The sequence below is a fragment of the Aspergillus sydowii genome, assembly GCF_001890705.1.
Source record: "Aspergillus sydowii CBS 593.65 unplaced genomic scaffold ASPSYscaffold_2, whole genome shotgun sequence".
In the NCBI taxonomy this organism is placed as follows: domain Eukaryota; kingdom Fungi; phylum Ascomycota; class Eurotiomycetes; order Eurotiales; family Aspergillaceae; genus Aspergillus; species Aspergillus sydowii.
Genome location: NW_024467860.1, coordinates 2,536,922 through 2,549,938, shown reverse-complemented (window position 1 = coordinate 2,549,938; position 13,017 = coordinate 2,536,922). Strand labels below are relative to the sequence as shown.

The 13,017-nt window shown below is 50.8% G+C and overlaps 7 protein-coding genes across 7 annotated transcripts; 3 read left to right on the top strand and 4 right to left on the bottom strand.

The window, feature by feature from the left end:
* The first annotated feature begins 764 nt into the window (after positions 1–764).
* Positions 765–1,277, top strand: ASPSYDRAFT_41321 (uncharacterized protein). Its single transcript, XM_040846254.1, has one exon. The coding sequence runs from the start codon at positions 823–825 to the stop codon at positions 1,183–1,185; it is 363 nt and encodes a 120-aa protein (XP_040706461.1). The 5' UTR covers positions 765–822; the 3' UTR covers positions 1,186–1,277.
* A 222-nt stretch (positions 1,278–1,499) lies between these two features.
* On the bottom strand, positions 1,500–1,862 carry ASPSYDRAFT_86326 (uncharacterized protein; the record flags this gene model as incomplete). Its single annotated transcript, XM_040851641.1, has 1 exon — positions 1,500–1,862. The coding sequence occupies one exon, from the start codon at positions 1,860–1,862 to the stop codon at positions 1,500–1,502; it is 363 nt and encodes a 120-aa protein (XP_040706460.1).
* A 661-nt stretch (positions 1,863–2,523) lies between these two features.
* On the bottom strand, positions 2,524–3,062 carry ASPSYDRAFT_55464 (uncharacterized protein; the record flags this gene model as incomplete). Its single annotated transcript, XM_040849042.1, has 3 exons — positions 2,524–2,668; positions 2,764–2,906; positions 2,961–3,062. 3 exons carry the CDS (start codon positions 3,060–3,062, stop codon positions 2,524–2,526), a joined length of 390 nt encoding a protein of 129 aa, XP_040706459.1.
* Positions 3,063–3,768: 706 nt separating this feature from the next.
* On the top strand, positions 3,769–4,774 carry ASPSYDRAFT_657383 (uncharacterized protein). The gene is made up of 2 exons (XM_040850325.1): positions 3,769–4,170; positions 4,277–4,774. Exons 1-2 carry the CDS (start codon positions 3,963–3,965, stop codon positions 4,612–4,614), a joined length of 546 nt encoding a protein of 181 aa, XP_040706458.1. The 5' UTR covers positions 3,769–3,962; the 3' UTR covers positions 4,615–4,774.
* ASPSYDRAFT_143090 (uncharacterized protein) lies at positions 4,724–6,017 on the bottom strand (the record flags this gene model as incomplete). The annotated part of the gene is made up of 5 exons (XM_040841309.1): positions 4,724–4,948; positions 5,004–5,558; positions 5,632–5,786; positions 5,844–5,866; positions 5,935–6,017. 5 exons carry the CDS (start codon positions 6,015–6,017, stop codon positions 4,724–4,726), a joined length of 1,041 nt encoding a protein of 346 aa, XP_040706457.1.
* Positions 6,018–8,121: 2,104 nt separating this feature from the next.
* On the top strand, positions 8,122–10,141 carry ASPSYDRAFT_171722 (GNAT family N-acetyltransferase). The gene is made up of 2 exons (XM_040843419.1): positions 8,122–9,275; positions 9,326–10,141. The coding sequence occupies exons 1-2, from the start codon at positions 8,301–8,303 to the stop codon at positions 9,686–9,688; spliced, it is 1,338 nt and encodes a 445-aa protein (XP_040706456.1). The 5' UTR covers positions 8,122–8,300; the 3' UTR covers positions 9,689–10,141.
* Positions 10,142–10,342: 201 nt separating this feature from the next.
* sidI (putative long-chain-fatty-acid-CoA ligase) lies at positions 10,343–12,465 on the bottom strand (the record flags this gene model as incomplete). Its single annotated transcript, XM_040844493.1, has 4 exons — positions 10,343–10,704; positions 10,835–11,637; positions 11,692–11,989; positions 12,060–12,465. The coding sequence occupies 4 exons, from the start codon at positions 12,463–12,465 to the stop codon at positions 10,343–10,345; spliced, it is 1,869 nt and encodes a 622-aa protein (XP_040706455.1).
* Positions 12,466–13,017: the final 552 nt, after the last annotated feature.

Sequence of the window (13,017 nt, the reverse complement as noted above, 5' to 3'; positions counted from 1 at the left end):
GGTCCATATACATGCAGTAGAACAACGGCAGTCTACGCTCAGTTTGCGATTATGGTCAGCCATTACCACCAAGTCATCAACTCTTGACTATCTAATTTCATTTCTCTCCTTCGACGGACAGTTCTCGGAACCGTCGGCAGGTCATTGTTGTTTTGGCTCAGCTCGATGGCCATCATGACACCAGGCCGGCAGACGTGTGGAATCTGACAAAAGCCGTCGGGGATCGATGATCTTTTCCATAACCCCCTCGGGGAGGGACCTCATATCCAGAAATCCATGCTAAAGGTGATAAGCCGTAGGCCGAACCCCAGCTCGGCACACGGTACGTTCTGCTCCGCCTAACAAGGAGGCTTCATTGCAGATATTCCTGCTTCTAACAGGCTATTCTTGTACAAGACAAGTCGAAACTTGCCACGCAAATCTTTCATTCTGCGCCATACCGTCAAAGAGCTGAGAAGGTCTAAAATAGTAGTCCTGTTCGCCATTTGATAGAGATAGAGAACGGAAAAGCGCCGTAATCTCTAGCCTCTCTGGCCGAGGTGCGGAAGCATAAGGGGAGGCTGACCCCTGTTTCATTGTATATATATGTTGATCAAAGCGGGAAACGAAACAAAACAAAGTTTAGTGCGCTTGCGATGATTGGGAGCTTCTTTGTGGCTTCTGTATTTATAGATTCTTTATCTAGAATAGCGAATGCATTTAAGGCACAGCCAGACCCAGCTCAAAATTATTTACTCTTCATACTTTACAAAAGCCACCAACAGTTCCACTACAGATTGATTCAACTTCACCTACTTCTTACTACAGTACAATCTACAAATAATGGCCACCAGCGAACAATTATACCTCAGACACTCAATCTCGGGCACCATACGCCTGATCCAGCGTCGAGACACCCCCACTGAACTAGTCGTCATCGACGTGGACGCAAAGACAATCGAGCAAATTGTCAAGGCTGCGGAAGCGGTGCTGTTTGTTTCCGGAAATTTGGAACTCAATTACAGTGCCTATTCCTCGATGAAAAAATCGCGTGTCTTCTTTCATCGCCGGGATGGATCGAATGGACCCAGGGACTGGAAAGCCGGAGATAAAGTCGAGGTGGAAACCGACGTTACGGTTGCTTACGAGATGCTCAATGGGTCAGCGCTGATTAAGGGGTTCTGGGAAGGTCGTCCAAGTCATTAGGGATTTGAAACTGGTGCCTGGCGTGCTTGTTATCCGTATCTACAGGAGAATTAAGGGGGGGGGACTGTATTTGTTAAATGCCAAAAAGAAACCCTTGAACATTTTGAATCTATACTAGTCAATCTTGCGTTTTAAACTCATTTCGGAACTTACATATTATGTATCTACATTCACACTTTGTTGGCGCAAGAAGAAATATAGAAGGATGGCTAAATGCTAGTTGGTATTTACATTGTCGAATAGTGATCCAATACATTTGAATATCACAATCAAAACGCCAAGCAGAACATAACAGACACAATAGTTGTAAATACCTAAACTGCAGAAGCACTTTTGAAAAACGCCAGATCATTACTTAGAAAACACTCGACCTCCAGCCTAGTATGTATCGTAACCTCATCGCAAGCCCTCCACTTTCTCATCATATCTCCATCCTTTCCCGCTCCCACTCCAGGAGAAACACGGATAATCACTTCATCAGATTTCGGGGAGACATGTCCACCCTTCTGTGATAGATACCCCTTGAGAACCAACTGCGACTTCACCTTCTCTGCGATCTTTTGGATTGTCGGGATATCTGCGCGGATTTTGGTTGTGCCGCCTGGTTGCGTTTCTATAGGGCTGAGGACGGTGCCTGTTATGGATAGTCGGATGGTTACGTTTTGAGGATTAGACATTGTTGTGTTTGAGGTTGGTGTTAGATGTACTAGCTGTGTGGTTATTATAGATGGAAAAATCTTGTTGAACAGTCGGTGCTCCGGTAGGCTTATATACAAAATTGTGTGAGATCCGAAAAAAGAAAACATTATATCTAGGGCATCTATATGTCCTTGTCTTTGAAAAACCTCGTCTTTGTAAACATCTTGTTTGATAATGTTACAAGTCAACAATGACGCTTCAAACACTGCATACAAATGTGAAATGAATGCAATTTTAAGGATAAAGACATATGAAAATAGATACTATATTTATAGACTTTGTAGAAGCCCTTTGAAGACCCAAACCAGGCCTAAGTAGCTACACCCTGGAGAGGGTCGTTGACAGTGTCAAGTAGGCATTGACATGTAAAGTTGAGGTGTCCGAGGATGGCTATACACAGCTACTAAGGATATGGTTACATGTTCTGGCTTCAGCTAAGCGTATTGAGATGGAGAGATGAGGTATCTACTAGTTTGGTTAGGTAGTCTACAGTAGATGGCAGTTTGCTTTTATACTACGTTTATTAGAGTGCTGTAGGCTTGAGGGATCAAGTCAAAATATCTTGTTTTTGAGAAAATATCATATATCTGGAACCAGTACTATGAAGTGCCCCTAGCGGCAGACTAGATAGATCCCGGTCTAGCAGGGGAAGGTACACTTGGTAGTAGCTCCATCACCAGCAATGGTAGCCCACTTGTCCTTCTCACAGCCGTCCTCGTTAAAGTCCTTGTGCTCGGCGCCGTAGTCCACGTATCCATCGGAGAGGTCGGAATTAGTGTGGACGCTGTAGGTAAACCGTTAGCGCGAGTCGTGGCTCCATTTCCTATAGTGAACGGAATATGCAGTGCAGTTTGATATAATAGGTCAAGGACCACGTACCAAATGGTGTTCGGAAGCTGCGACGTGTAGCAGCGAGAGCTGCTGACTTCGTTGCAGGCTTCTGCGAGGATCTCTGTCTGGCCGTTGCCGTAGTCGACTTCTGCGCTGCAGGTGTGGGTGTTGTCACCTCCGACGATGGGGTTCTGGATGGAACAAAGTTAAATAGAGTTATAAAGTAGAGCATGGGTCATGTATACCTGAGTTCTGGTGAAGCTTAAGGAAATGGAGCAGTCAGCGAGGACGCTGGGTGCAAGAGCCATGAGGGCGGCGAAGATTGGGATTTGCTTGGAGAGGATCATTTTGATGAGGCTTTGGAAGTTATCTTAAGAATGATGGATGAGCTGTGTGGTTTTCTGTCTAATTGACTGAACGAAGGGGCTTCAACGGCGTTTTTATAGCTCAAGGAATCCTATATCCATACCCCCCAGGTCATTCCCCAGGAACGGAACTTGACCGAGGGCAAGTATATTCCTTAGCCTAGAACAGCCCAGCAGGCCATAATCGTTGCATCCCTCGAAGAAGGATCGCCGGCTAAGATAGTATCTGGCTTGTCGCCTCCAGGCTGACGCTCAATGCTTTGCTACTGGCCTCCCAATCATCATGCGGACCCCTGAAGCGTGGCTGAAGGATTGCGGAGACAACGTACCCCGGCGATCCATAGCCATAACTAACGGCCCCCAAGGATCGCCCTACAACGACGTCAATGATTTGACCGATCGAACTGCCAAGATGATCAACCATGAGAGATACATGCAGCTTGCAGGAAAACCGCCGGGTAACCAAGGCTCATGCCACATGAACCGGCTTTAGACTGGGTTCCGGAAAGTCCTGACCGACAACTGACGGCCAACCTGCTGGGTCGTTATGAGTCTGACTCTGCACAGGGTGCATAGTGGACTCTACTACCATGAGACTAAGGAACCCTCATAACCTTGCAGTCTCCCAATCCCCAGACACATTCGCCGCTCGGGATCTCCGGGACTGGACTCCTCGTGCCTGTTCAGCGGGGAGTGGGGTTGTGGCGGTTCGTTCAGGAACCGGTAGGGGTATACATCCCCAAATTTTACAGACTGACTCATGAAAAGGGCTGCCCGGCTAGCCCTGGTTTCTGTCGTCAAGTTGTCCCAGTTGGGCAGTGGTTGACGAGCGTGTAAGACTTCGCTGTCTCTGCATAACTCCAAGGCCGTCAGGTGATCTGTATGACGACATTAGGAGGAACTGAACCTTCCATTCCACTGGAAGCGAACTCAACGTGCAACGAACATGCATCTCCATTCTCCACTCATCTTATCCCCGAGAGCCCGAAGCACCGACTTCTGAGTGCTGAGTGTAGGGATCGGGCTCCACTGCCGGGTCGAAATGGCAGCCTTCAGGCTGATGTCTCTACCCCCCGAACTTCATATACTGGTATCCTCCCACCTCGAGTTCCCAGACTACATCAACCTGAAACGCAGCTGCGTCTACTTCTACAATCTAATCCCAAGCCTGAGTCACGCCGAGCTTCTCGAAGCAGAATCAACCGAGTTTGCCGTTTCAAGGAATCTCTATGCATGCCGCTACTGTCGGCGTCTCCGACCGGCCAAGCACTTCGCGGACCGCATGCTATGCAGGGGACGCGGGCGGCGCGGCCAGGATGCACGCCGCCGATTCTGCATTCAGTGCGGATTGGCTCCAAGAGGGGAATGCGGGGAGGCAAGGTATGGCCGTGGAGCGGAGATCTGGATCCAGGGTGTTTTATATGTTGTGTGTAAAGACTGTAGGCGCTTTGCGCAAGGGAGACCGGGGTTGGATACCCCGAGGTGCTGGTGGTGCTGGGAGAAAGGATTCTGTAGACCGCGGCCATGTAGTTAGGTGTTTGTGAGTTGATTGGCGATTTGATATGATGATATTTGATGATACCCAGATTGTGAATTGATCTAGTCAAGTCTAAAATGAACTAATTTGCCGGTGGCGCTTTTGTTCATCCAAAACGAGCCTGCGCCGGGGCGGGCTTGTTGCCGAGGACCTCGTCTATCTCAGCCAGCACTTCTGGCGTGAGCAGTGGTAGTACCTTGAGACTCTCGACGTTGTCCACGATCTGCTCGGGGCGGGAAGCTCCGGTGATGATAGAGCTGACGTTCTCGTTCTTGATGCACCACGCAAGAGCGAGGTGGGATTGCTTGACGCCGAGCTTATCGGCCAAACCCTATGTGCCTATTAGAGAATGGAGAGTGCAATAAGCTATGGAATAGGACCCATACCTTGACAGCGCCAAGCTGCCGAATAACCTTGGCAGTCTCCTCTCCCTGCCAGGCGTCCCGCACACCAACCGAATACTTGTCCTTGCTCTCCGCGAACCGCGAACCAGGTGGAGGCTTCTCCAACGCATCATTATACTTGCCGCTCAACCGCCCTCCCTTCAGCGGCGAGAAAGTCGTCAAGCCAAGACCAACCCGCGAGTAAAGTCTCTGGAACTGTCCTTCGACCTTCTCCCGATCAAGCATGTTATACAGCGGCTGCTCAACAATCGGCGCAATCAAACCCAGCGACTTTGCGATTCCAGCCGCCTCACTAATCTCATCCGCAGACCACTCCGACGTGCCCCAGTAGAACGCCCACCCTTTCTCGATGACAAAGTTGAACGCCCGCACAACCTCCTCCATTGGTGTAAGACGATCCGGTCGGTGCGCGTAGATGATATCGACATATTCGAGCTGTAAGCGCTCCAGCGACGCCCTCGTACCCTCGACAACGTGCTTGCGCGAGAGGCCGACATTATTCACTCCGACCTCTCCATGAGCGCGGCCGAAGTTGAGCTACACAAGTAAAAGGTCAAATAAGTCAGTCGGCAGAAGCGTAAAAAAAGGAGAATATCGGTGACTTTTTTACCTTGGTGCTGATCACGAGGTCGTTCCTCTTCCACCCTGTCTTCTTCAGGACCTTGCCCATGACAACCTCGGACTCTCCATTGGCGTATCCCTCTGCGGTGTCGAAGAAGTTGATGCCGAGATCATACGCCTGTCGCATGCAAGCCTCAGTGCCCTCTGCGTAGTTGATTTAGTACTAGTCTCGACCTAATATTCACCTTTTCAGAACGATACCTTCTGCAACATCACCACCGAACCTAATCAACTCGATCAGTCAAGGGCCAAATGCGTCACTAAAAGGGGGGGAAATAACTGGTGGACTCACGTAATCCACCCTCCCAAGCTGATGACCGAAACGTGCAGGCCGGAATTACCCAGCCTGCGATAGATCATGTCAGGGTTAGGCATTTTGTCTCGAGAGAAGAGGTTGGTGAGGAAGCTGGCTGGAGGGAAGTTGGAGTTGCTCCTTTGTTGTCGGGTTGCATCAAGTGAGGGGCAGCCCGCTCGCGTTTTATTTCCCCGCGATCCTGTCATTGTGGTCGGTAAATGCACCATTCCAGGCTCCAGCGGGTTACGCAACAAGGTTCCAAGTTCTCATTGTCGGATAATTGTATACCGGTGCCCAATGATCTGCCATAGTGGAATAGTAGTCGAGGAGTAGACGTGACCCCGCCTGTATCAGTATCTGGATTAATATGCGGGGTCCCAAATGGGCATGGCAGTGGTGGATCTCTCACACGGTCATCACGAACGCATCTTCGTCTATTGCTGGCTTTTGAACCGTTCGTGATATAATTAGTCAAACTTCTACAAGATAGAGTCAGCGGCTTTCACAGGAAGTGCCCGATAGGAAATTTCGTTGCATGAGTTTCACGGGGAAATCTTAACAGGGGCTTCAATGCTGATGCAACGAGGGCACAAACCATAGCAGTAGAAAGAATAACTTCGAAGCTTAGTTTGACTACTTATATGTCAAGGTTAACGTAGGAGCCCTCAGAACTGGATAGAAGTTTTGTTTATTTAAGCTTTAATAACTCGTGGGAATGGGTCTCAGACAATATATATATAATTGGCTATATGTGGTAATGGAGAACATGATTTCAGTACAAAAGAATAGTACCAAACAAGATGATTCAAACCCATTATATACAACATCTATTAAATATTACTACAGTACCTAACAACATGCCTTGGAAAGCCAACTTAAACGATGTAGAGTACGGCAACGCCCGTAAACCCCATCGCTGCTATATCCGAGGTCGGGGATAAGGAATGCTCCTCAGACACCAAAGCACTTTTGCCGGCGCTAATCGTCCTCCCCATCGTCCCAGCCGCTCGGTTTCTTCTGATCTTTGAAAGCCAGTTGCGCGAATCACTGCAGCTGCAGCTGCAATGACATGCACGGGATTTCTGCAGGTGGACAGTGGGCACTTCAGCCCGCATCTTGGAGATCATCCCATCGTGCATATCAATATGATATCGTAATGGATACCCCTAGATCTGGGAATGCAACCCGCGGCTTTCGTATGAACTGGCTGATGGGTAGGTAATAGGTTGCATCCTGTTTGGAGACCTCGGAGCGTGGGAAAAGATGGCCACGCCCAGCCCAGAAGCTGAAGATCGGTTACTAAAGTACCCAAGTTGGGGGTTTCAATGCAGGTGACAGCAGTGGCTTGTTAATGGGGGATAGTGAGACAGCTTTAATCATCCAGAGTGTGGTCACACCGTGGGGGATGGCCAGAGGCATTCGCTGTGCACTGGATTCTTTGTCCGTAACTCCGTATAGGTACTCCATATCTAGATCTCGGCATCTCGGATCTACCCTCTTTCGGAGAGATATTCGCGAATAGGAATGGTAAGGCACTACCGGCCTATCCTTGGTCCAGGCGCCATGACGGAAAGGGTGTCACACTGACATGTATGAGAGTGAGTTGGAGTTCCAGATATGTTCACAAGGCAATTCCACGTGAAGCAAAATCAAGAAGTTCAAAATGAATTATGCATATTCGACCCACCAACATTCCAGGCATGGCATGACAGTGACCCTGACAGGGTCCGGCTTAGATCGCTCCGATGCCAGCCGCCAAGCGCACTGAGCACTGCAGCGAGATCGGATCTTCCAGCACCATTGCGAGGACATCAAAGTCAAATCTGGAAATCCCTCGGATTGCTCTACGATCTGAAAAGCGATGCCGAGTCTGCACATCCCGCCGATCAGACGCGCAAATTAGAAGTCTTTGGCTGATGCTGCTGGGCTGCAGTGGAGCAAAGTGGGATGCGTGATGATTTTTTTACGAGAGACACGAGTTTAGCGCGCGAGAACTCTTCAGGGACCGCCCTGGAACTCAGGAGAACCGGCCCATGCGTGATCCCCGCTGATCACTGCTGTTCTGGGGAAGGCCTGCCAAACCGTTTTTGTGTGTTTTGTCCGTGAAATTCAGCGCTCGCGAGAAATTTATCAAAGTTACCGTACACCCGTGACAGCTTCTTTCAGGCTTGGGTGCTGGGGCCGTATTATTGGGGCAGCTTCATCGTGCCAGACGCCGATGCGCCAAGGTTGCCCAGTGGCTCGACTCTTTGCATATCCTGAAACCTCATGATCAGCTATGCGGCATAGCTAAAGGCCGAGGCCGCCTCGGTCCTACTGACTTGTTGCGCCTGTCCGACATTGCTACCCTCCAGAAAACAAGAATGGCCTCCTCCTTCCCCGATAAGCTCCCCTTGATCCGCCTACCCGAGCCATACAAGACTACCTATCGGCTGCAGGTTGTGTCGGTTCAGCACGGAGTCCGCAAGCTCCAATTGCGGCGCTCCCCGCGTTTGGACGATTGCATGCCTCCTCCAGAGCCCTTGCACCGCGATTCCCTCCACTTCACCGACCTGAGAGAGCCTGACCCGTTTACAACACCGCACGAGGCGAATAACTCAGCTTGGGCACGGGCGCAGAGAAGCCCCGTTACATACTGGATATGGGAAGGAAAAGAGCCACCCTCTGTCGGGCAGATCTGGAACGTGGTCCACGCACTCTTTACCTTGCGCACCGAGTTTGAGATATTCCGCGCGGTGCTTTCTGGAAAAGGAAAGGAACTTCTAGCGAAGGAGCTACAAGCTGTCGGGCTTGCAACTACGCATCCTGCGCCTTCGGCCCCCGCCGGTCATTCTATCCCGCCAAATGCAGGCACCCCGGATCAGCTTGTCATCTATCGAAGCACATTCTGGCAAGGCGCGGGATCCCCCTTCGGCTCAAGGCCAGTATGGGTGAGCGACGCTGAGATATACAACTCGCTTCGACGACCGTTGACTTCATTCCCGGTCCATCCTGTCCAGCATACTTGGACAACTGAGTTGTCTAATGTCAGCGTTCACGCCCTTCACCCTATTCGGCCACGGAAGCCTACGCCGGGGTCAAGAATTTACAGCCGGTACATACCGCAGCTAGATGAGTTCTTTTCGCTCTGGGCGCTGGATTACCGGAACGACGAACATCTGCAGCTGTTTCACACATGGCAGAATGAACCTCGCGTGGCGAAAGGTTGGCATGTTACGGGGACACTCGAGGAGCACAGGGAGTATCTGCGTAAGGCTGAAGAAGATCCACACCAGATTGCCGTGCTGGCTAAATTTAACGACACTTTCTTTTCCTACCATCAAATATACTGGGCCAAGGTACTTCTACCCCTTTGCATCAATGCTCGTTATTCTAACCCGCCTCGCAGGAAAATAGCATAGGAGCCCACTACAACGCTGACGACTGGGATCGCGGACGCCATTCACTAGTCGGAGATGCTCGGTTCCGTGGCCAGCATCGGGTCATGGTATGGTGGTGTAGCATCATGCACTACATGTTCCTGGATGAGCCACGGACACGGTATATCGTCGGCGAGCCGGACCTCACGAACCTCACCGTGCTGGCGTACGATCACGCTACCGGGTTCAGTCTCGAGAAACTCATCGACCTGCCATACAAGCGGTCTGCGCTGGTAAAGTGCAGCCGGGAGAAGTATTTCCATATTTCGCCGTTCCGCTTTGACGGATCTGACCACCTCGAGCGTGATCCATATCGCGCTTTAAAACTCTAGTTAGATAATAGTTACACAATACCCAAGCATTGCATTGATATTGTCTTTCGTTTCAGCGCTTAGTCGATTATACGAGAGAGTGAGTTCCGTAATGGATTTCTGGCAGGGCTTGCATGTGATAGAGAAATCTCGCCTACGCGAATCTCTCTAAATTACGAGTGGAGTCAACGCACAAACCTTGGGCTGTCAATTGTCATGCACTGCAACCTTTTGTTTTTTTATCTGATGCACCGACCCCGCCAGGCACCAAGAGCCCGGTCAGACCGGGCCCCGTCTTCGCGCAGTATAATTTACCTTATTGGCAGTTCGCGCCGACACCGGACAGTCGACCTCAATTTTTTTTTACCTTCTGTTCTGGTGGGACTCGGGAATTGCTGTGGATGGAATAATGGATTTGTACCAGGAATCACTAATAATCGATGAATCAGATTAGGCACGTAATTTCAACAAGGCCCACATCAGATTAGATAATCATCTAATCTGATTGATAACTCTAACCGAATTTTGCTTAAACTTTTATCCCTCAGAAAAACAGATAGTTACACTGAGCATGAGATGAGCGGAATTGAATGCAGTATATAGTAGTAAATTTTTCACATTAACCGGGTATAAACCACTCGCTCACAATCTAAAAATACAAAATAAAGGAATCTATCAGGCAGTCGTAGTCGCATTCGCATTGGCCTTCATCTTCCGACCCTCCAAAACCCCCGCCGCAATTTTCCGCAAGTCCACCTTGCGCACTTTCCCGCTTCCAGTCACAGGAACCGTGCGGTCCACTCCTTCCTCGCCAAACACGAAGACATGCTGCGGCGCCTTGTGTCTCCCCAGCGTCTCGCGCGTCCAGCCCCGTAGCTCGTCGTCAGTCGGCCTCGTCGCGCCCTCTGCCAGCGCGATGAATGCCCCCACGACCTCACCGTATTTCTGGTCCGGAACGCCGATTACGGATGCGATGGAGATGCACGGGTGGCTGGAGAGACGCTCTTCGATTTCGAGTGGGTAGATGTTTTCGCCGCCTGGTTTACATTACCCACGGATTAGCCATTTCTCGAAACAAACAAACTTTGCGTGTAAAAAAAAAAAAAGGGAAAAAAAGAAAGAGAAAAAAAAAAAAAAAGACAGGAAAGGGGGGTAAAAAATACGTACCACGAATAATAATATCCTTAAACCGCCCCGTAATACTACACCGACCCTCGGGTGTAAAAACGGCCTCGTCACCGGTCTTCAGCCAGACCGTGCCGTCTTCATCCGTGACGAGGGTCTCAGCCGTCTTTGCGGGATTGTTCCAGTACCCCCTTGTCAATTGGTACCCGGCCATGCAGAGCTCGCCGCGCTGGCCGACGGGGACGATTGAGCCGCTGGCGTCGACGATCTTGGCTTTTGCGTGTGGCATGACCTTCCCGACTGTTTGGAGGCGTGTCTCGATGGAGTCTGTTGTGACGGCGTTGAAACATGTGGGGGATGCTTCTGTTAGGCCTGTTGGATTGGTCAGTTTGGTTGCGATGTGATGTGATGTGATGAGAGATAGTATTGAACGGGAGTAGAGTAGGGTAGGGTATGGGGGATTACCGTAGGAGCTGGTATACTGCCTCATGTTGAGCTCTTCAAAGAGCCGCTTCATGAGTGGACGGGGTACTGGTGCGCCGGCGATGATACCCGTGCGCAGGTTACTGCAGTCGAAGTTGTCGGGTTTGTCGAAGCTGAGGATCGCCTCGAACATGGTGGGGACACCATGCAGGGCAGTACACTTCTCGTCAGAGATGGCATGAAGCGTGGCGAGCGGGTCGAAGGTCTCGGCGGGGAAGACGATCTTCGAGCCATGCGTGACGACAGCGAGCATGCCGAGGACGAGCCCGAAGCAGTGGAAGAGCGGAGGAGGGCAGCAGAGGATGTCGAAGGAGGTGAGGCTCATGCGATCGCCGATAAAGCGGGAGTTGTTGACCAGGTTGCTGCGGGGGATCGGTCAGTATAGACTTTCAGAAGTGGATCGGGATATTCCGTACTGATGCGTGAGCATGGCGGCCTTGGGGTTTCCGGTCGAACCGCTGGTGAACTGCAGATTGCAAACATCTTCTGGCTGTAGCTCGGCTTCGCGAGCGGGCAGAGCATTGCTAGATAGTGGGATACCGCGCTCGATAACCTGTGCGTAGGTGGTGAAGTCTTTGTATTCGCCGCGGATCACGACGATCTCCTCGAGAGCTTTGGATGTGCCGGCCTGCTTGGGGTGAGAGCCGAGCTTTTCAAGAACTTCTTCGAGGGAGTGACGGTGAATGCGGGGGGTCAGGAACAGCAGTCGGACGTCTGTTCCAGCAGTTAAGCTTATTAGCATCGGGCGGATCTTCAATTGATATTTCCAGTTTCGTTTGCATACCGGTGTGGTCGAGTGCGTAGTAGAGCTCCGACGGGGTATAGGTATTATTCAAAACGACGAGAATGGCACCAACGCGAGCAGCTGCAAAGAAAATCGAAATATACTGCTCGCAATTGCCAGCCATGATCCCAACCCTGTCTCCCTTCTTGATTCCCATTGCCAGCATTCCTCGGGCCACCCGATCGGCCTCGTCGTTCAAGTCTGCATACGTCCACCGTGCCCCGGTCCAGGGGAAAACAAGACACTCGTAGTCGCCATACTGCAGACTCTGCAGCGTCAAAAGCTCACCCAGAGTGACTTCCAACAACTCCGGTTCTGTCGGCCCGTAAACAACAGAGAGCTGCTGGGGAGTTTGCACAGGCTGGAGGTGGGAGAGAGTCTGCTGGAGCCGGCGTACGGTGGCCATTGTGCTTGCTTAGCTTGCGCAGGTGATTCAATGATAGCTGGGAGTAAAGCCCTATGCAGATCCGGGAGAGCAGGCGGGCAGGGCTGATTAAATACAGACCCAGTGTCCCGGATCGAAGGGAATCAGGCTACCTCGGAGACTGACAAGCTAATTATGCTTCTCTTGCTCAGTTTAAGCGAGTCAGTAGTCACTGCCAGCAATGGGGACAAAATCTAGCGTGAGGAAGCTGGCCAGTGGGCACTCGTCGTCCACTCGAGAGTGTCTCACTCTTACCTTCCAGCCCCATATGTTGGTGTGGTACCCACTTTTTGGCACAGATGAGGAGACGTCAACGGTGCACCATAATCTTCATATCAGATCGAGCAGGCTGATGGCCGGGGCTTCTGGCTCTGTTTAGCGAGCCAGCTAAACTGGTCCTGGGGCTGTCTGACTCGTGGTTATTTTACTATTGGCGGAACTGATCCTGGTAGGAGAATTGATTGGCTGACCAATGCAGGGGTTTGATCTGATAAGAGACGGCGGCCTTGATAGGCAGTAGTATTCAGCCGGGAT